The 22,412-nt window shown below is 43.3% G+C and overlaps 1 protein-coding gene across 3 annotated transcripts in view; it reads left to right on the forward strand.

The window, feature by feature from the left end:
* The window catches only part of pdzrn4 (PDZ domain containing ring finger 4), a 477,824-nt gene that overhangs the window by 446,621 nt on the left and 8,791 nt on the right, over positions 1-22,412 (forward strand). For all 3 annotated transcript variants that reach the window (XM_072552568.1, XM_072552569.1, XM_072552570.1), the window contains 2 exons: positions 7,753-7,854; positions 14,191-14,253. In XM_072552568.1, the coding sequence (XP_072408669.1) occupies positions 7,753-7,854; positions 14,191-14,253 (165 nt within the window). The remainder of the gene's footprint in view (positions 1-7,752; positions 7,855-14,190; positions 14,254-22,412) is intronic.

Raw genomic sequence — 22,412 nt, forward strand, 5'->3', positions numbered from 1 at the left:
ACCGAGAAGAACAGAGGTAAATTAGGAAGTAGCAGACAGATGCCATCCAGGTTGGATTTTGAAAGTTTGGAGACTGAGCAAGGAAAGAAGCAAAGGAGTTTGGAGCATGATTAAGAGACATGGTTTTGGCATAGCGAAGAAAGAGGAGAAGTGTGTAAGAGGGTGGCTGCAGTTTTGGGTGACAGAGATTGATACGTTAGAAAGGCAAAGACTGAAGTGAAATGTACACCTTCCCAAGTACATTTCTTTCTTCGCTATGCCAAAACCATGTCTCTTAATCATGCTCCAAACTCCTTTGCTTCTTTCCTTGCTCAGTCTCCAAACTTTCAAAATCCAACCTGGATGGCATCTGTCTGCTACTTCCTAATTTACCTCTGTTCTTCTCAGTGCTGGTGGGGTGTAACATTATGAGGGCATTTTATCTAAGCCCCTTGATGAAAAGGTAAGACCAAACCTTTCCCTCATTCATAGACTGTCATTTACAAAATGCACAATGTCTTTACACTTCACTGACAAATTGGTAGATGACCACAAGCTGTTCAGCTCCTAAAGCTCACAGAACCCTAACATTGCACAACTGCAGTTTATTCACTTTCAAATGATAATGCAAGTTCCTGTTTCTACCCCAGAGCAACGGCACATATTGGCATGTTTTTTAGAATGAATCTGAAATGTTTCATCAGTGACAAATGGTCTGTTCTGAATTCCTTGAAGTAAAAGCTGAAATGGGATTTTTAAATAAATTGTTTTCATTTAGTCTTCAGGCCTTGGTGTTTGATTACACATGAAGCTAAACCAGCTTCCTAATGAATAGTGTCCGATCATTATCAGGGTACCCCGGTGCTATGTGGAGATTAGAGGAAGCAGACAAATTAATAGTCAGTGATATATTTGGCACAAATAAAAGGAGAAAATTAAAACAAAAAACATAAATTTACTGTCTCTGCAAAGCTGAGCTGAAAAACGCACCCTCCAGCGCAAAGCAGCTAAAAAAGATCTGCATTGTGTAGCTGAAATGTTGGTGCTCTGTAAATGATGCCTGTGTTTACAATGGCTCTGTGCAAAATGCTGACATTCAATGCACCTGTGATGGTTGTCATCCATAGTTGTCACTGGTAATGAATTTTCCAATTTAAGTCTGTGTTTCTCAGCACTCTAGACCCTCTCTCCTCTCCCACCCCCCCACCCGCCCCGCCAAACAACAGCCTTCAAAGAATGTATCACCAGCATGGTATGGTGGAGAAGGGGGGGGGAGAAAAAGGATGCAAGTGACAGGCAATATATCAGGGCGCTTCAAATTTATTTCTTTTCAGCACTTGTTAAGGAAAGATTTAAGAGTCAGAAATGCCCAGCATGTTTCAGCTATGTACCAGGGAATGAGGATGGAATGAGATTGTTGGAAGGGCCCTCAGGATTTCTTTTGTGTTTCACTTTGGCTTAGTGCCTTGAGAAAATTAAAACTCGGGCCTGTTTGAGTTTACAACAGCATTCCGTTATCCTCAGACTCTGTGCCTTACTGACAATGTGATGTATTGTGTTGTTTCAAGATATTGGTCAACGTGTAGTCATTTTCTCTTTTTCCTTTCTTATCTTATCTCTTTTATTCTTCCTTTCTCATCTCCTTTCTCTTTCATCACTTTATTCCGCTTCTGCTTATCTTTTCTCTCCCTGTTCCCTTTTTCTTCTATCTCACTTCTCTCTCTTTTCACTTCCTTACTCTCTTTACATTTCTCATTTTTAAAAATTTTATCTTTCTTAATTAATTCCCCTTCCCATCTCCTGTGCTGTTTGTCCTTGCCTTGTATTTAATTTCCATCCCTACTACGCTCCCTCTTTCATTTCATTTCCTTTAAGTCTCTGTCCTTTGTCCTTAGCCCCTCCATTTGCTTCCATTTGCCCTCTACTAATTACAGGGAATGATGTTCCCTGCATCATGCACCATGACATTGTGAAGAGGAGCTTTCCCTTCTACCTTGTCTGTCTGTCCTTGGCTGGATCAATTCAGCAATGCTGCGCATTCATTCTCTGTTTGCTTTTCTGCATGTCAACACAATCTTCAACATGTCAAATTAAATGGATACCTCTGCTTACAGCTGATTTATATTCAAATTTGTTTTCTCGCTCCATGGATAGAGTCGGGATTGTAATGACTTGGTGATTTCCAGATAAGTTTTCTGTCGTTTCCCACCCTGCCTAATAGGAAGGGAAAGCCCAACTTTAATTACAATTCTAGACGCATCCATCATTGGCTGAAGGACCAGAGTACTGTGATGTGGGGCAGCTTGTATGATGAAAAGAACTGCCTAGAATCATAATCTCCTTGAACAACCATCAACAGGCAGAGAATGTGTGGAGACTCTAATACAGTTATGGCTGGCAGGTTAGATACACTTTCTTAGATTGATTCAAATTAAAAATGTATCTAGAAGAGATTTACCTAAAAAGAAGCACCCTCAAAACACTGGAAAAAATGGTCACATAGCTTTGCAAACTAGTTTGCAAAACAAATTTTTAAATCATTGCAAATTTTTCCCAATTCCTTCAGTCTTAAAGATGTATGCAAAGTCCATATACAGTAGTTCCACAGAAACATGACACCTCCACAAGAAGATATTGTTGTTCACCTACTTTGCACTAGTGATGAAGGTTATAAAGTATTCAGTTGTCTGTAAAATCCTTAAGATCTTCTAGGACATTAAAGAGGCTTTATAAATGCAGACTTGTTAGCTGTTCTCTTGGGTGAGTTGGCAGTATGTATCTTTAGGCTAAGAAGTGTGGGATCGTGGAAGTCAGACACAAAATCAGAAATCTGAAGAAGAGTCACTGAACTTGAAACGCTAACTGTGCTTTCTTTCCCCCAATGCTGCCAGATCCAATTAGTTTTTCCAGCAATTTCTGATTTTGTATCTTTTGACAATCCACCCAAAGCAGCATCATGTCTGAATCTGATCATATGCTTAGTTAATGCCCATGTTCAAACACAGCAAATGCATAACTGAGCCTAATATCTGAAGATAGGGCTTTTTGGATAGGAAAGGAGTTTGGTGCCTATTGTGACGATACTGTCCGTTTAAAAGGTTATTTTGTCCTTTTTTTTTGAAGAGCAATTGTGAGGCAGAGGCACCACACTGGCTATTGCAGGCAACTTGTGTAAACGACTTGTGAGGCCTTTTTTAAATAGCCTGAATGGGTGTAGCCAACTCTCTTAGATCCAGATTTCTGGGTGTTTTTTTCAAGTAGCATCAGAAGCTGTTGGAGTCTCAACAGTCAGAGCTTCAGTGGATGCTACACTCTCTGGATTTTCTCTTGCTAATTTTTCCCTCCTGGATTGGAGAACTGCACGCCTGGAGAAAGAATGCCTCATCTTCCATCTGGGAACACTTCAACCACACAGGATCAATGTGGATTTTAACCAGTTTCTGGATTTCCCCTCCTACCACCTTATCCCAGTCCCAACCTCCCAACTCAGCACCGCTGTCTTGAATGGTGTACCTGTCCATCTTCCTTCCCACCTATTTGCTCCACCCTCCACTCCAACCTATCACCATCACTCCTGATGAAGGGCTTTTGCCCGAAACGTCGATTTCGAAGCTCCTTGGATGCTGCCTGAACTGCTGTGCTCTTCCAGCACCACTAATCCAGAATCTGGTTTCCAGCATCTGCAGTCATTGTTTTTCCCACCTTCATCTACCTATCGCATTCCTAGCTACCTTCCTCCACCCCCCCACCAAGCCCCAACCCCAACCCCCTCTCATTTATCTCTTAGACCCCTTGGCCCACAAGCCTCATTCCCGATGAAGAGCTTATGCCCGAAACGTTGACTCTCCTGCTCCTCAGATGCTGCCTTACTAGCTGTGCTTTTCCAGCACCACACTCTTCAATTCCCCCTGCATGTGGGAATGTCATAGAGTCAGAGAATCGTAGAGATGTAGAGCATGGAAATGGACTGTTCGGTCCATCTTGTCCATGCCGACCAGTTATCCCAACCCAATCTAGTTCCACCTGCCAGCATCTGGCCCATATCCCTCCAAACCTGTGTCTGAATTTACTTTTTTTGCCAAGGGGTATGTTTAAAAGATTGGATTAAGCTATTGGAATAGTTGATTAATAATAGTTAGTGTATCTGTTTATTAGTTAAATTTTCAAGTTAAGTTATTCTAAATGTCTCTTTCTTCTGTTTGTAGTTTACCTACAATGTTCAAACAAATTGTGTTTTTCTTAATGTTGAGCTGTTTGGCCATTCACTCACGTCTGGAAAGCGCCACTTCACGTCAACCTTTATGTAAGAAGACAAAAGGGGCTAAGCTATCTTTTTCAAATATTTTGAAGGGTCTGGTCCATAACATGTTTTGATATGACTCACCATGATTGCACAAGGAGATGAAGTATTGATCGCAGCATGTAACAGAAAGCACATCTGGAATGTTCTTTCACTGTCTTCAAGCATTTCCGTCCAGCAGAGGTCACTGAATTAACAAGTCGGAATCATCACCTCCCCACAGGGGAAGAACTCTGAGAGCAGTTGTAATATTGTCTCAGATGCCGCTGTCCTACATGCTGATTCACCCACCCCTCCTTTCCCCCACTCAAAGCTCCATTTTCATTTAGGCTCATGTGAACTACTTCAGTACATACTGGGAGCGAGGACTCTGGTTAAGCACCACACTTTGCAATAGAAAGTGCACTTGATTTAAGAGCCAAAGTTCCAACATCTCTGCCTGTGGAGGAGGTGTAGGGATGGTGAACTTCTCAGGACAAGGAGAGGTTCTATTTTTTTTTTAAAAATTGTAAAAAAAAATGTGGGGTTAAGATCTGAAATTCACGTTCTGACAGTGTGGTGGAGGCAGAATCGATCATGACTTTCAAAAGAAAACTTCATAAATGCGTGAAGAGAGGACATTTGAAGGGCTCTGTGGAAAAGGTGGAAGCAGGGTCGGGTTTACTGAGTCACCCATAAAGAGACAGGACAGACACAATTTACGAAATGGCCTCCTGTGATGTTGTGGTTCTATGATTCTGTGCATAAATTTCATCTTTTCTGTTTGGTTTTCTTTTCAATTCCTGAGTCACTGCATAAAACGACAATAGTTTATGTGAAGTACTCCACATTAAATGATCTGGAAGCGAATACTGAAACACAAAGTCTGCGGTGAGAGGCAACATTAAACACTTTGCATTCAATGCATCCTGGGCTTTGGAAGCAAAAGCACAACTTGTCATCCCTGCTTTGAAAGACAACTTTTGTGGGGTTCTGTCAGCCGAGGATAGGATGCAGCTTGGCTGTGATAGTCTTGTGGCCAACTAGCCTACCATGGTAGACAAGCAGGAGGCTGGAAGAACTCAGCAAGCCAGCCAGCATCAGGAGGTGAAGAAGTCAATGTTTCCGTTGTGACCCTTCTTTAGGACTCAGGTTGACTTCTCCACCTCCTGATGATGACTGGGTTGCTGTGTTCTTCTAGCCTCCTGCTTGTCCACCTTGGATTCCAGCATCTGCGGTTTGTTTTGTCTCTAACTAGCCTGCCCTGGCACACTGTTTACTCTTCTGGAAAACAAATGCTATTGCAAAAACAGCCAGCGTCATAAACATAGTTAATAAAAGTTACATGGAGTTGAACTTCAGTTCAATCTTGATTTAGTCAAATGGCGCTGCAGGCTCAAGAAGCCAAATGACATCTTTCTGTCCAGCTATTCTCACGGTCAAATTTGAGTAAATGGAACCTGCGTGTGACTAGTCACAAAGTGGCAGAGTGGCTAAGATATGAATGTCCAAAATAATTTAGCCAAACTTCCCCTGCGATGAAGCTTAATTTTTTTAATTCTCTGATAGATTGCCATTGTTAATATAAATAAAAGAATTTTGAATTGAGACAGTGTAGACCAAAAAGGATTGCATATGCCACTACTCATAAAGTCTCCATTAAACAGGAACTCACTGTGGTATTGTATAGATTGGCAAATACCTGGACAATAATAGTGTGTCTGCTGACAGGAACTATCAGTTATCTCGCGCACATTTGATGCCTTGGGCTCAGCTCAACTACCATCTCTCATGGTCTCTGCTGATCAGTTGGGGTTTCCGTTGCTGACGGCGTCATTGAAGACTATAGGTCTTGTGTTTGCATTATATAAGAAAGATTGAGAGTTTGTGGAAATGTAGTCATTCACTTGGTCGAATTCCTTCGCTGGAAAGTGAGGAATAGTAACTCGCGACAGTTTGGCTATTGCACAATGGTTGTGCACATCACAGATGGGGGAAAAGAGATTTCCTGGTTGTTTAAAAAAACAATATCCAATTTCAAAGGTCATAGTATCATGTAGTAGATTCTCTAACCAAGTTGGATTCCATTTTGTGAGGGTTGGCCAGTGTATGTCATTTGGCATGTCGAAAGGAAATTTTTGATTGAGTAATAGAGAATGTCGATGTATCTATTTCTGTGTTTCATCTCTCGCTTATTTTGTTCTCTTTATTCCTTTCTTCATAACTGCCACTGATTTTTCTCCTTCTCGACAGCTCTTCAATTCAGCTTTCTTGACTCTTTACTCAGCCCCCACCCCTCCACTTTTTAGCGATGTGAACTGTTGTCATACAGAGCTGAACAGGGTGATAGAGTTGCAGAAATAATCGTACTGGACAGTGTTGGGACCATCCACTTATAGTTTCTCCAGAATGTATTTCTGGGCATGCCCTATAATAGAGGTAGTGATGAGGTTGTACTGGGCAAGGGAGATGAAATTAATCAGGATTCCTGTACTTAATTGGCAGTGATCCCTCCTCAGGGTAAATGCAGCGTTGGGTTCAGATGCTACGGTTTTATTGATGAGCCAGTGTGCCAACGCTCATTGTCATGGCAAAAGAAGTGCAGCTCCATGCCTGCCAGGAAACAATGTGAGAAAAGATCGACAAGCAGCATTTGTTTATCTCCTTTGTCCCAGTTTGCTTCCTGAGCTGGAGAACCTAGCTGCAGTGCAGTCTGGATGTCCCTGAAATGGACGGTTGACTACTTCCTATTATGGCCCAGTGACAGGCTCCATTTGCATTTGGCACTCCTGGAAATAGCACAGAGGAGTTCCTGATGGTCATTGTCTTGGAGCTGCTAGTCTTTGGTATGAACGTGCTCCCATACCTTGTAGATCTAGACATTGTGTCTCCACTCCCCTCTTGCTGTCCTTCAGTTTAAGCCATATAAGGTGCTGCTTCCTCCCTGTCTGGCATCTTCGTATTCAGTGGTGTAATTTATTTTTTACTGTCCATTGTGGATCTCCTCTTTTGCTTTCGAGCTAATGGCGTATAGTTAAGGGAGAAACCGACGTGGGGAGGACAAACCTGCCTTTGTCTCAATGTCGCCTTCTATGATGACTAGACTGGGTACCACCTCTGAATTAAACTTCTCCAGTTCGAAGACATTGCTGTCACAAACAGTTGTGTGCTAAATCAGGACTTCCCCTTGGAACTGAACACATATTTTGTCAGTCACTGTCTCAAAAGTACATGACGGGAACTGGTTAGCTCCAGTCATTGCAAGCGTTCTTTACACAAGACAGGATTTTGTGAGAAAATATTTTCAATGACCAGCACACATGATGTGTTTACACACTGGTCAGGCCAGCTGAATGGGAGGCAAGTGTCTCAGGAGAGTGAAATTCTTGGTGTTTTGGAAACAGGCCAAATGGCTCAAGGCACAGTGTAAGGCAGTAGGGGGTGAGAGAAACAGAACAGGTAACTAACGGCCAGTACTGTGTGTGTTCTTTCAGGAGGTTGAGCTGTGCCGCATCAGCAGCCAGGAGAAGCTAGGCCTTACTGTCTGCTACCGAACTGACGACGACGAGGACGACAGTGGCATCTACGTGAGCGAGGTAAGCTCCTGTGGAAGGAAGCGCTAGCCTATCATGAAATTGACTGTCTAGGCTTGGCAGTGCGCCAAGCGTTGTCACTTGTAATTGCTGTGGTAAATCGCATCGCCCGGATAATATGATTATTACAGCCTGTTTATTTTAAGCAAATGTTTTAATGGTAGATCTTAATTACTGAACATTGTCAGAGCGAAGGAAAATTAAATGACAGAAATCACACGTACTTTCCACACATGCCGTCTCTTTACACCAATGCTTTCATCAGTCAGAGCTATGGCTTCTTAATTGAAAGATTGCTTGCAGGGGTGTGGGGAAGAGTGAAGGCATTGTGTTCATCAAGGAAATGTTATAGTCAGCGCAGCGAGAGGTTCACTGCCAAGTTCATCAGATAATTGCAGTGTATACTTTGAGGTGGGCCGTTCTCTCTCTGTCTGCGAAGCGCTCTGCCATTTTCAGTGCAGACACATTTTAGGAAGGGTTACCTGTTCGGTTTCTCCGTTGTCAGGAAACTGTTGAGATGTGCAGTTGAAATTATGCCTGCTGCACCGGAAGTTTCAACAATTCGTTCCTTCAGCTCTGATATAGGAGCGTCAGCAGCACTGGACAGTTGAAATCAAAACTATTCAGTTGGGCTTGTTGCTATGCATCTGTAATTTTCTACAGTCGAACATCCGTGCCAAGATTTGTATGATTTTCGGTAGTGATTAAGGTACCTAAAATGGAATTAATGTGGGAAGCTTGGGTATAAAGGGATACAAAAGGTGTAGGACACTTGAATACAATTGGAGAGCTATCTCGGGCAAATGTCTGGTACCGAATTGTCATTTCCACAAGGCAATGTTTGCACTTCTCAAGTTGGTGTAGTGCCGTGCTGTTAACTGTTTGGTTAACTGAAGGAACAGTGTATTGCTGCTGATGGACAAAGTTATTATAACTCTATTAGATTTCAAGGGCAACATTGGATCGACTAGTTTGGCAAACGCATTCATTTTTCAATGGGAGCTAATCGTGTCAGTCCATCCATTCCAAAAGCAAAGGATCATCGAAGTCACCATAGCACAGAATTACTATACCTGTAACACAATAGAAAGCCATTTGCTCCGTTGGCTCTGCATTCCAACCATATTCCCAGTTTGCCCATTACCTTCTATGTTGTTTCTATCGAATGTCCTCTTGAGCGCTTCGATTGAACTTGACTACCCAACAGTTCCGGGCAGTGCATTCCAAACCTTAATGGTCACTGGGTCAGCAAGCGATTTTCAAATCTCGTATTTGGTTCCTTTGGGGAAAAGCCAAAATAAATGAAAGGGCTTTCACCCCCACCACCCCGCCCTCCCTCCCCCCGGCTCACTAGAAGAGGAACGTGAGAAAGCAAGAGAGAGCTACAAGCAGGGAACTGGTATCCAGCAAGATGGGGTCTACCTTGACAGATCAAAGGGAAGGGCGCTTCAGGCGGAGGCACCGACAAGTACGGAAGGGAAGTCCTCCTGCCCGGGGCCCACCCTGGGGTACAGTCCAAAGGGTTGTTCCTGGCAGAAGGAGCGGTGTTCCTGACAAGACATGACTTTTGTGTAGTGATGTATCGCCACATCACCGACCACTGCATCTTGTTGAAAATTACCTGAGAATTCCTATGATGTGGAGGGGCTGGGTTGGACAAAATTTAAAATCATACAACACCAGGTTATAGTCCAATGGGTTTATTTCGGAGCGCCACTCCGCAAGCCAGTGCTTCCAAATAAACCTGTTGGACTATAACCTGGTGTTGTGTGATTTTTAACTGAGAATTTCTAGTCTGGGAGGTGGATTATTATAAAACGTAGACCAAAATAAGCCACAGGCAGTGTCTCACGAAACACTGAGACATGCAGAAGTAAAACACAGCAGAATCATATTCTTGATCTTTTATTTTTGAAGTGATCAAGGAGCCATTAAGCCACACTTCAAGTGGTTCTCATTGTCAAACTTACGAAACAGGATTTATTTCACCGAGAGTGTGCCAACTCAAAGCCAACTGCCTCTGACCAGATTAGACGTCCTGAAGATCTAGAATGTAGCGAAACTGATTCAACATCGCAATCATTACACCACAAAATTGCTGAGACCGTTTGGCAACAATACGTAAAAAAGCCCATCACAACTGAGAAACAAAAGGGGAACATTTCGGAGACCTAATTTGTTGAAACAGGAATCCAAAGTCGAGCGAGAGAAACGAATAGGCGAAGGTAGTGCCGAGGGTGATAGATAGGAGTGGCAGGCTTATCACTCAACTCTGCACCAAGGTGACTTTGATCGAGGATACCAAACTGTGCAACGCACACTAACCAGAACTAGTGTCAGACCGGAGCAACCGTGATTTCCACAGCTTCATTCGATCACGTAAATGCTGGGACCCTTTCTTATAATTCCTTAAGCGCTGCTTCTACTGAGTGCAATTGACCGAGAACAAAGGCATATAAAACGTGTAGTTCTCCACTGAACTGTGTTGAATTTTTGCCCGGTTACATTTTGCATGGAACAGTAGTGGAAGAACTGGATAGCTTTCCGTCCCTGATCAGCGTTAACAGAAGACTAAGTAGATAGCGCGTGAAGTGGGAATGTTGCGATTTAAGGTTCAGGCCTTTTAGAGAACAGACATGTCATCGATCCCTATCCCGGAGATCAACATTACATCCTGATAATTTAGTTAGGAGTTACAATTATACGTTTGGAGTCTTGTCCATTCTCTGCCTATCTTTGACAGCCAAGACCAAGGTCAGGCCATCGATCATTTATCAGACTGGAAAATATGAACTTTGCTTTTAGTGTCTTTTGGATAGCAGTTTCCAATGGATCGTCTGGAGCTGAACATTGCACCAGTAAGTGACACTTGATGAGCTGCACATGCTGTAGATTGTGAAGCAAGGTTTCCCTGTGTACAAATCCAATGTATACACAACGTTTGCACTCGAAATAATTGTCCAAGAAAAGTCAGTCAAAATGACATTCAGTCAAGACATGGTGATGAAGGTTGCTGATGACTGTTGAGATTTTGCTCGGCTTGCACATGAGTCATGACGTAGTCCAGCCCATACCTAAAACCACGCACACAAAACATTCACCAGATGTAAGAAAATATTATTTCAAATGGGCCCAAATTCTATTGAATTATTGGCAACAGTACTCTACTAGACCTTTGTATTGGATAATGAGCCTCACCCGGTGACTGACCTTTCATTGGGAGAGCATTTTGGAAACAGTGATCACAACGCCTTAATTTTTAAGATGGCTACGAATAAGGGTCCGTCGGAACCTTAGGGGAGTGTAAATTACGTCCGTATTAGGTAAGAGGTAGGGAGAGTTAATTGGGACGAGCTGTTATTTGACACTTGGGAATCATTTAAAATTCTGAACAGAGTTCAGGGCTGGCACATTCCGGTAAGGAAGAAGGCCAAGGATGGCAAGGCGAAGCACCCTTGGACAACAAGGGAGATTGCAAATTTAGTCAAAAGGAAAAAAGAAGCAAACATAAATCAGAGCCTGTGAGGAATATAAAGAAAGCAGCAAAGAGCTCAAGCAGGGATTTAGGAGAGCAAGAAGGACCCATGAATTGACCTTGGCTAGTAGGCTTAGAGAGGATCCCAAAGCATTCTATACATACATCAAAAACAAGAAGATAATTAGGGAGAAGGTAGGACACTCCACTCAAAGATAAAAGAGAGGATATGAGTGGAATCCGAAGTAAGTTACATTGTATCAGTGTTCACCCAGGATAGTGAGATTAGTGTGGAACACAGTAATGCGCTAGGGTACTTTGAGATCAAGAAAGAAGTGGTGTTGGATCTCTTGAAGAGCACTAATGTAGGTAAGTCTGGTCAGAGGTCTGTGACTAGCAGTGTCCCAAAGGTCTGTACTGGAATGTCTGCTGTTTGCGATATAGCTGTATATAAATGACTTGGATGCAAATATACACAGTTGGGTCAGTAAGTTTGCAGATGAGACAAAGGTCGATTGAGTTGTGGATAGTGTACAAGATTGCCAAAGGATACAGCAGGGATCAGTTGCAGATACTAGAAGAGAAGTGACAGATACAGTTTAATCCAGCTAAGTGTGACATGCTGCACTTTGGGAGATGAAATGTTAAGGAAAAGTATACAGTTAATGGCAGGACCCTGAACAACATTAATATACTGAAGGATTTTGGAGTCTAAATCCATAACTCCCTGAAAGTAGCCACAGAAAAAGATAGGGTGATGAAGAAGGCATTCGGCATGCTTGCCTTTATTAGTCGAGGAACTGAGCATAAAAGTAATGTTGCAGCTTTGTAAAGCTTTGGTTAGGCCATACTTACAATTTTATGTTCAATTCTGGTTGCCACATTACAGGCCAGGCATGGAGGGTTTGAAGAGGGCTCAGAAGAAGTTTATCAGGATGCTGTCTGGATTAAAGGAAACGCTAGAAAAATTCAGGTCGTTTACTCTGGAGCAGCAGAGGCTATGGGGAGACTTGATAGGAGTCTCTAAAATGATGAGATGCATAAATTGGGTTGACAGTCAGAATTTGTTTCCAAGAGTTGAAATGTCTAAAACTAAGTCATGCATTTAAGATGCGAGGGGGTAAGTTCAAAGGGAGATGTGAGAGGCAAATTTGTTTTTTGCGCAGAGAGTAGTAAGAGTCTGGAATGCTCTGCCAGGAGTGGTGGTGAAGGTAGATACAATAGGGGCGTTTAAGGGACTTCTGGATAAATGCATGTACATACAAGGAATGGAGGGATATGAATGAAGGGCAGGCAGAAGGGATTAGTCTAATTTGGCATCATGTTCAGCACAACAACGTTGACGGAAGAGCCCGTTTCTGTGCTGCACAGTTCTATGATCTGTGTTCTGGCACACTCCACAACGAATCCTTGTACCTTGTCAAAAGTCTCTGCCATTTTCCTCTTTTGTCTCAGATCCTCTCCTCCATTTTATATCTCAGACTGTTACGCACTTTGGTCAGCCGCATGGTACCGGACGTTTAAGCATTCTGCTCTGAGACCTACCAGCAGCGAGACCTCTTCAGCTGTGTCAAGGCAAACATCAGAGTTTCTCACCTGGTTTATTCTGGGAACAATGGAAAATTCCATTGAAGTGTACTCTCGGACCACACTCCCTCCCTTCTCGAATGGATCTCGATAAAACCACTTGCTGATCTTGATCCTTTTGATATGGGTCCCATTATGTGAAAAATGTTTCTGGCTTGTGGGTCTTAATGCCAGTTTGAGAAGAAGCATCAAACGATGAATTTGTGTGCTGACAATCAACAAAAAGATAGGGTGATGAAGAAGGCATTCGGCATGCTTGCCTTTATTGGTCGCGGAACTGAGCATAAGAGTGATGTTGCAGCTTTGTAATACATTTCAGTACCATTTCTGCAAAACTCAAGTTCAACCTAGTATTTCTCAGTTGCAATCGCAGTCCCCTCAGAAACTATATTGTAATTGTGCATACCTGAAATCAGTATCTAGTAATCGCTATGCAATGTGACTGGCTGAGAGCTTCTTGCCCTCTGTTATCACTGTGCATTTACTGTTTCCCTCATGGTCTGGAATGTTTTGCTGTATTTTCCAACACCATTGACTTGTGCTTCATATCCAACCTTCCTTTAAGTCAGTCTTTGCATCAGTCAAATTAGAGTCCCTATTCTATTGGCATGTCCAAGTACTTTGGATGTTTCTTTCCTGATTTAGGAAACATGGATTTGAATTTGGGGTACACGCATTTACAGTTTAGTTTCTGAGGGGACTGCGATTGCAACTGAGAGATACTAGGTCGAACTTGAGTTTTGCAGAAATGGCACTGAAGCGTATAGGTTTATTGACTGTCAGCACACAAATTCATCGTTTGGTCCCCTGAACCTATTCTGCCGTCAAATCAGATTCAATAACTGGGTGGCACGGTGGCTCAGTGGTTAGCACTGCTGCCTCACAGTGCCAGGGACCCAGGTTTGATTCCCATCCTGGGCCACTGTCTGTGTGGAATTTGCACATTCTCCCGGTGTCTGTGCGGGTTTCCTCTGGGTGTTCCGGTTTCCTCCCACAATCCAAAGATGTGTAGGTCAGGTGAATTGGCCATGCTAAATTGCCCATCGTGTTAGGTGCATTAGCCAGGAGTAAACATAGGGTAGGGGAGTGGATTTGGGTGAGTTACTCTTCGGAGGGTTGGTGTGGACTTGTTGGGCCGAAGGGCCTATTTCCATACTGTAGGGAATCTAATCTAACTGCATTCAACTTTGATTGCTTGCTTTAGATGGCTGCTTTTAATCGTTTGTCAAATTCTCTGCTCATTCGCTTAACCTTAATCATTCCTTTGATTTCTCCAGGTCGACCCAAACAGCATCGCGGCGAAAGATGGGCGTATCAGAGAGGGCGATCGGATCGTTCAAGTAAGTCTAGGTGGAAACATTGGTGTGAGGGAAATCACACAGCCCAAGTGGGTGAGACTGAGGAAGAAAGGCTGACCATAACATGAGTGACCCTAAAGGAGAGAGAGATCAGAGAGCAAGTGACTAACTTTGAGGGTCATTCCTGACATATACAACTGAATGCAATGCTGCACGTGAGCGATAAGCCTAGGGTCGCTTTAATTCCATCGGGATGTCTCCTAGTTTTGTGCATTAAATACAACCCCACAGCTGGTGCTTTACAATGTCGAGGCGAGTAGCTCAGGCTGTAATCACTATAGCAACCATCAGATTGGATCCTCCTAAATAACTTGGACCTGTACCAAAATGAAATGTTCAAAATAACTAGAAACAGTTGTCACATAATAGCTGCTTTATTGGAGTGGGAATCATTGGGTGTTCATTCTTTTATGAACCTTTTTACTCACAACATTGTGTAAGATTGCCAGTTATGTATATCTATCCTTTCAAACCTGAAAATGTGTATTTCCTAATGTGTCCTGACCATTTGGTCAATTTTATGCATGCAACTGGTTTCAGAACTTGACAAGGTGTACCTGGAATGAGGTACTTTATCCCCACTGTCTACTGCTGATGAAGACCATGTCAGGACCAGAGCACAGTGTATCCTATGCCATTGAACCTGGTGGTAACAAAATATGAAAATGTAACAAGGAGCGAGGAGAGCAGTTGCAATTGAGAAGCATAGCACAAGGCTGACGAAGTGGCGTGTGGTAGAAGAAAGTTGTCACTGTATTTTGAAGTACTGTATGTTGGAATAACGATAGTTGGGTTTACAAAGTGGAGTGACGTTAAGGAGAATCTGGATCTCATGCAGCGCAGAGTGTAAAGTAGGTAGAAGCAGTTGATGAAAGTGTCAAGAAAATATTTGGCCTCCTGAGTGTTCTCTAACACGGTGTAAGTGTACAGGTGCTAAGAGGTTATACCAACATCTGTGCTGGCTAGGCATCAGCAAAGGATGCAAAGATCTTGGAAGATGCTGAGCACTTATACTGATGTGACATGGGGGGATGAGAGATTTTTGTTCAGCAAAGACACTGAGTATTGTCATTAGAGATGTCACAACATAGTTGGGAAAGTGAAGTGATCACCGCGCCCTGCTACTTTGGGATCACAGCAAAAGGTAAGAACGTGATCCCATAGCATTCCTGAATCACCTGTGTGATGGAATCACGTCTACAGAAATTGCTCACATGATTCCACACCTCTGAAGCTGGGGGGGGATTATCAGAAATAAGTACATTTTAATTACACGTAAAGAGCAATTAACTATCGGCTCATGGCTTTACCTGTTACAAGTTTAATCCCATTTTATGAAACAGAAATGTATTTTTGCAAACAGTAAGAAATAAAGTTACAAAACACATTCAAAACGTGCAATCCACAGAATTCATTGAGACGTTCCTTTAGCTTGCCAGGAGTTTCTATCAGAGTCATAGAGATGTACAGCACGGAAACAGACCCTTCAGTCCAACTCGTCCATGCCGACCAGGTATCCCAACCCAATCCAGTCCCACCTGCCAGCACCCGGCCCTTATCCCTTCAAACCCTTCCTGTTCATATACCCATCCAGATGCCTTTTAAATGTTGCAATTGTACCAGCCTCCACCAGTTCCTCTGGCAGCTCATTCCATACATGTACCACCCTCTGTGTGAAACAGTTTCCCTGTAGGTCTCATTTATATCTTTCCCCTCTCACCCTAAACCTATGCCCTCTAGTTCTGGATCTCCTGACCCCAGGGAAAAGTCTTTGTCTATTTATCCTATCCGTGCCTCTCATGATTTTATAAACCTCTGTAAAGTCACCCCTCAGCGTCCGACACTCCAGGGAAAACAGCCCTACCCTATTCAACCTCCCCCTATAGCTCAAATTCTCTAACCCTGGCAACATCCTTGTAAATCTTTTCTGAACCCTTTCAAGTTTCACAACATCTTTCTGATAGGAAGGAGACCAGAATTGCACGCAATATTCCAACAGTGGCCTAACCAATGTCCTGTATAGCCACAACATGACCTCCCAACTCCTGTACTCAATACTCTGACCCATAAAGGAAAGCATACCAAACGCCTTCTTCACTATCCTTTCGACCTGCAACTCCACTTTCAAGGAGCTATGAACCTGCACTCCAAGGTCTCTTTGTTCAGCAACACTCCTGTGAACCTTACCATTAAGTGTATAGGTCCTGCTGAGATTTGCTTTCCCAAAATGCAGAACCTCACATTTATCTAAATTAACCTCCACCTGCTCAGCCCACTGGCCCATCTGATTAAGATTAGATTACTTACAGTGTGGAAACAGGCCCTTCGGCCCAACAGGTCCACACCACCCCGCCGAAACGTAACCCACCCATACCCCTACATCTACATCTAAATCTACCCCTTACCTAACACTACGGGCAATTTAGCATGGCCAATTCACCTGACCTGCACATCTTTGGACTGTGGGAGGAAACCGGAGCACCCGGAGGAAACCCACGCAAACATGGGGAGAACATGCAAACTCCACACAGTCAGTCGCCTGAGGCGGGAATTGAACCTGGGTCTCTGGCACTGTGAGGCAGCAGTGCTAACCACTGTGCCACCGTGCCGCCCACAAAGATCCCATTGTAAGCTGAGGGAACTTCCTTCGCTGTCCACTACAGTTCCAATTTTGGTGTCATCTGCAAACTTACTAACTATACCTCTTATGCTCACATCCAAATCATTTATATAAATGATTAAAAATAGTGGACCCAGCACCGATCCTTGTGGCACTCCACTGGTCACAGGCCTCCAGTCTGAAAAACAACCCTCCACCCCACCCTCTGTCTTCTACCTTTGAGCCAGTTCTGTATCCAAATGGCTACTTCTTCCTGTATTCCATGAGATCTAACCTTGCTCATCAGCCTCCCATGGGGAACTTTGTCGAACGCCTTACTGAAGTCCATATAGATCACATCTACCACTCTGCCCTCGTCAATCCTCTTTGTTACTTCTTCAAAAAATTCAATCAAGTTTGTGAGACATGATTTCCCATGCATAAAGCCATGTTGATTATCCCTAATCAGTCCTTGCCTTTCCAAATACATTTACATCCTGTCCCTCAGGATTCCCTCCAACAACTTGTTCACCAACGATCTCGTCTATAGTTCCCTGGCTTGTTCTTACCACCCATCTTAAACAGTGGCACTACGTTAGCCAACCTCCAGTCTTCTGTCACTTCACTTGTGAGTATCGATGATACACATATCTCAGTAAGAGACCCAGCAATCACTTCCCTAGCTTCCCACAGAGTTCTAGGGTACACCTGATCAGGTCCTCTGGATATATCCATTATTATGCATTTCAAGGCATCCAGCACTTCCTCCTCTGCAATATGGATATTTTTCAAGATGTCACCATCCAATTCCCTACATTCTATATCTGCCATGTCCCTTTCCATAGTAAATACTGATACCAAATCCTCATTTAGTATCTGCCCCATCTCCTGCAGCTCCACACGAAGGCCGCCTTGCTGATCTTTGAGGGCCCTATTCTCTCCCTCGTTACCCTTTTGTCCTTAATGTATTTGTAAAACCCTTTGGATTCTCCTTAACTCTATTTGCCAAAGCTATCTTGTGTCCCCTTTTTGCCCGCCTGATTTCTTTCTTAAGCATATTTCTACTGCCTTTATACTCTTCTGAGGATTCACTCGATCTATCCTGTCAATACCTGACATATGCTTCCTCCTTTTTCTTAACCAAATCCTCAATTTCTTTAGTCATCCAGCATTCCCTATACCTACCAGCCTTTCCTTTCACCCTAACAGGAATATACTTTCTCTGGATTCTCGTTATCTCATTTCTGAAGGCTTCCCATTTTCCAGCCGTCCCTTTACCTGCGAACATCTTTCCGCAATCAGCTTTTGAAAGTTCTTGCCTCATACCGTCAAAATTGGCCTTTTTCCAATTTAGAACTTCAACTTTTAGATCTGGTCCATCCTTTTCCATCACTATTTTAAAATTAATAGAATTAGGGTCGCTGGCCCCACTGACACCTTAGTCGCCTGCCCTACCTTATTTCCCAAGAGTTTTGCACCTTCTGTAGTTGGTACATCCACATACTGAATCAGAAAATTTTCTTGTACACACTTAACAAATTCCTCTCCATCTAAACCCTTAACACTATGGCAGTCCCAGTCTATGTTTGGAAAGTTAAAAGCTCCTACTATAACCAACCCATTATTCTTACAGATAGCTGGGATCTCCTTCTTAATTTGTTTTGCAATTTCCCTCTGACTATTAGGGGGTCTATAATACAATCCCAATAAGGTGTCATCCCTTTCTTCTTTCTCAGTTGCACCCAAGTAACTTCCCTGAATGTATTTCCGGGAATATCCTCCCTCAGTACAGCCGTAATGCTATCCCTTGTCAAAAATGCCACTCCCCCTCCTGTCTTGCCTCCCTTTCTGTCCTCCTTGTAGCATTTGTACCCTGGAGCATTAAGCTGCCAGTCCTGCCCATCCCTGAGCCATGTTTCTGTAATTGCTATGATATCCCAGTCCCATGTTCCTAACCATGCCCTGAGTTCATCTGCCTTTCCTGTTAGGCCCCTTGCATTGAAATAGTTTAGTTTATCAGACCTACCTTGTTCTCTGCTTTGTCCCTGACTGTTTGACTCACCTTTGTTCTCAACTGTACCAGTCTCAGAATGAAACTTTCCTCACTATCTCCCTGGGTTCTCTCTTCTCCCCCCCCCCCCCAACTTTACTAGTTTAAATGCTGTAGAGCAACTCTAGCAAATCTCCCTGCCAGTATATTAGTCCCCTTCCAATTTAGGTGCAATCCGTCCTTCTTGTACAGGTCACTTCTACCCCAAAAGAGATTCCAATGATCCAAGAATGTGAATCCTTCTCCCGTACACCAGCTCCTCAGCCATGCATTCAACTGCTCTGTCTTCCTATTCCTGCCCTCACTAGCTTAGCACCGGGAGTAATCCAGAGATTACTACTCTCAAGACCCTCCTTTTTAATTTCTTGCCGAACTCTCAGTAATTTCCCATCAGAATCTCAACCTTTTCCCTTCCTATATCGTTGGTTCCAATATGGACAATAACCTCCTGCTGGCCCCTCTCCCCTTTGAGAACATTCTGCACCCTCTCTGAAACATCCTTGATCCTGGCACCAGGGAAGCAACACACCATTCTGATTTTTCTCTGCTGGCCACGCAAACATCTGTCTGTACCTCGGACTAGAGAGTCCCCTAACACTTGGAACCCGGCATACCTCTCATTACATTAGAGCCAGTCTCAATACCAGAAACTTGGCTGTTCATGCTACTTTCCCCTGAGAATCCATCACCCCTTACATTTTCCAAAACAGCGTACTTGTTTGAAATAGGAATGGTCAGGAAGACTCCTGCACTACCTGCCTACCTCTCTTACCTTTCCTGGAGTTAACATATCTATGTGACTGTATCTGAGACTTGCCCCCCTTCCTGCCATCCATCGCATCCCCTTGCTCTTGTAAATTCCTGATTGCCTCTCACTGCCTCTCCAACCGATCCATTTGATCTGATAGGATCTGCAACCAAAGGCATTTATTGCAGATATAATCCTTAGTAACCCATAAAGTCTCCCTAAATTCCCATATCTGAGAAGAAGAGCATACCACTCTACTAAAGGCCATATTTGCTTCTTTCAATCTACAGACCCAGAAAATAGCACTGTCTTATTGCCCTACAAAACACTGCTCCCGGTTAAACTAACACATACAGCTTATATTTTAAGTTTAATCAAGGGACATAGCTTAATAAAACATAGAACCCACTCTACTCACTACTGCAGACGTATTTTAAGCCCACGCTTAAAATCCACTTATCTGTTTCTGTGCTGTGACCACTCCCAGACAGTTCCTCCAAGACCTGTTGTCAATTTCACTGTTCTTCAGTCACTTTCTTTTGGTTCTTTGATTTCTTTGCTGGAGGCACAGAGTAATTGGTACAGTAACTACAAAGTCTCTGTGAACATCGCAGACTAAAGGTTATGCTAACTGGCAAAAGGACCAGTGGAATTTTCTAATGTGGGACGCAATACCTTGAAGCATGTGTGCTCGCTTTCAGAATTCCAATTCAGCCCAGACAGATATTCCATTTAGAAAAAGGTTGTGCATGTATAGTTGAAATTTTAAAAACTTGTAGTTCAGTAAGAAGTGCAAAAGAGCAGTAAGTGTTTCAAAGAGGCAAGGCACTGTGTAAGTCTACTGTTGTAAATTGTGTGCACTGTGGTGGTGCATCTGAATGGGTGAAGACCTTGAAATGATGCAGCCAAGGTATGTGAAGGGCAAAATAGTTTTGATAGAGTAGATGCAGAGACGTGTTGTTTCCCATGGTGGGGGAATTCCGAGTGGAGTGGAGCAAACTTCAAATTAGGTTTTAGACTTTCAGGAATAGGGAAATGCTTTCCCACGTATATAACAGTGGAGTTGAAGAACTCGCACTACAACTGCAAAGGCAAAAGGTGTGGATGTAGAAATGAAACCGAAAGCGACGAGTTGTTTATTGTCAGTAATGTTCTCCAGTTTTACTAGGGAAATGTGTATTGACTTCTCAATAATGCAGATCATTTGAGTCTGGACTTTGAAGTTGCTCATTTACTGGAATAAATGAGCAGTTAAAAAGTCACCAACAATGTCTGTCTGGTGTTTGGGGGTGGAATAGCAGTGCTGGTGGGAATGTCAGTGATACAAAGAGAGATATGGGCAAATTCAAGGAGATAACATCTTGTATCACAATGTGTAAAATGTTGTTCAGCCAAAATACTCAGATCTGCAACGTTTCTTCAAATCAAACCTCTGTTCATTCTTGCATGACATCAGAGAGCAATACGTGGTCCATTCTTCATCTGCTCATCGAGGCCTCAGTCTGTGAAATTCCCTTTGTAAACGTATGTCATTTTTAAAAAAAGATTGTTAATGTGTGCATCTCTCTAATGAAGTCGGCAGTTGGTCTAATGTCTCTTCCTGCCATTGGGTGTGATATTTTATTTGAGAGCCTTCCTCCCAATTGGTTCAGTAATAGTGACTACATCAGCAGAAGTTTATAATTGTATCAAGTGAAGTGAGTGTGCAATATTTGAAGTGACGATCGCGGACAGACTCCTTGGAACTGCGAAATTAGTCGCAGTAGTATTTTAAAACGGAGAAAGGGATTTTTTAATGGATTTGGTTGAAATCCTTGTGTGTTTGTTTGAGTCACATGAAATACAGCCCACAGTTTTATTTCAGCCTGAACTGAAAGTATATAGTCATTTTCTTGGCTGATTGCGTGATTTATTTACGATTAGATGGCATAGGAGAATTGCATTTGGCAGGTGGATCAGTTTTTCAAACAACATGTTGGTACAGTTGTGGTCACACTTGAGCTTCAGCGTTACAGGAGAGTTGGTATCATCGTAGCTTTTGGTTTGTGTTGTTTGTGTACTCGAGCTGGGGTGATGCAAATATTGTCTTCATTTCATAACTCAGTTAGAGACAAAGAAACTACAGATGGTGGAATCCAAAGTAGACAAGCAGTAGCAAGCCAGGCAGCATCTGGAGGTGGAGAAATCAACGTTTCCAGTATAGCCCTTCTTCAGGACTGGGGGTGGATGTAAGGGGAGCTGCAGATTAAGGCGGGGGGGAGGTGGTGGTTGGGGGGGGGGATTGGGACGGAGGGGTAGTGAGGTAGGGATAGATGAACGCAGGCAGAGGGTTCAATCTGGTTGGTCGATGGGAGGAATGAATCAGCTTGGTAGCTGGAAGGAAGGATCCATCAGAGGAATGGAAGGAAGGAGAGGAGCTGGAAAGGGAGTCAGGGGATGGGAAGGGAGGTTACTTGAAATTGGAGATCTCGATGTTGACTCCTTCAGTCTGTAGGCTGTCCAGGTGGAAGGTGAGGTGTCGTTACTCCAATTTGCGGTCTGATTCGCTGCGGCAATGGAGGAGGCTGCGGATGGTCTTGTCAGAGAGGGAATGGGAAGAGGAATTAAAATGGGCAGTGACTGGGAGGTCAGGTTGGCCCCTGCAGGCCTGGCTAAAATGCTTCGGGAAACGTGCCCTGAGTTTACATTTGGTCTCCCTGATGTAGAGAAGACCTCATTGGGAGCACCGGATACAGTAAGTTAGG

The sequence above is a fragment of the Chiloscyllium punctatum genome, chromosome 32 (assembly GCF_047496795.1).
Source record: "Chiloscyllium punctatum isolate Juve2018m chromosome 32, sChiPun1.3, whole genome shotgun sequence".
Classification (NCBI taxonomy): Eukaryota; Metazoa; Chordata; class Chondrichthyes; order Orectolobiformes; family Hemiscylliidae; genus Chiloscyllium; species Chiloscyllium punctatum.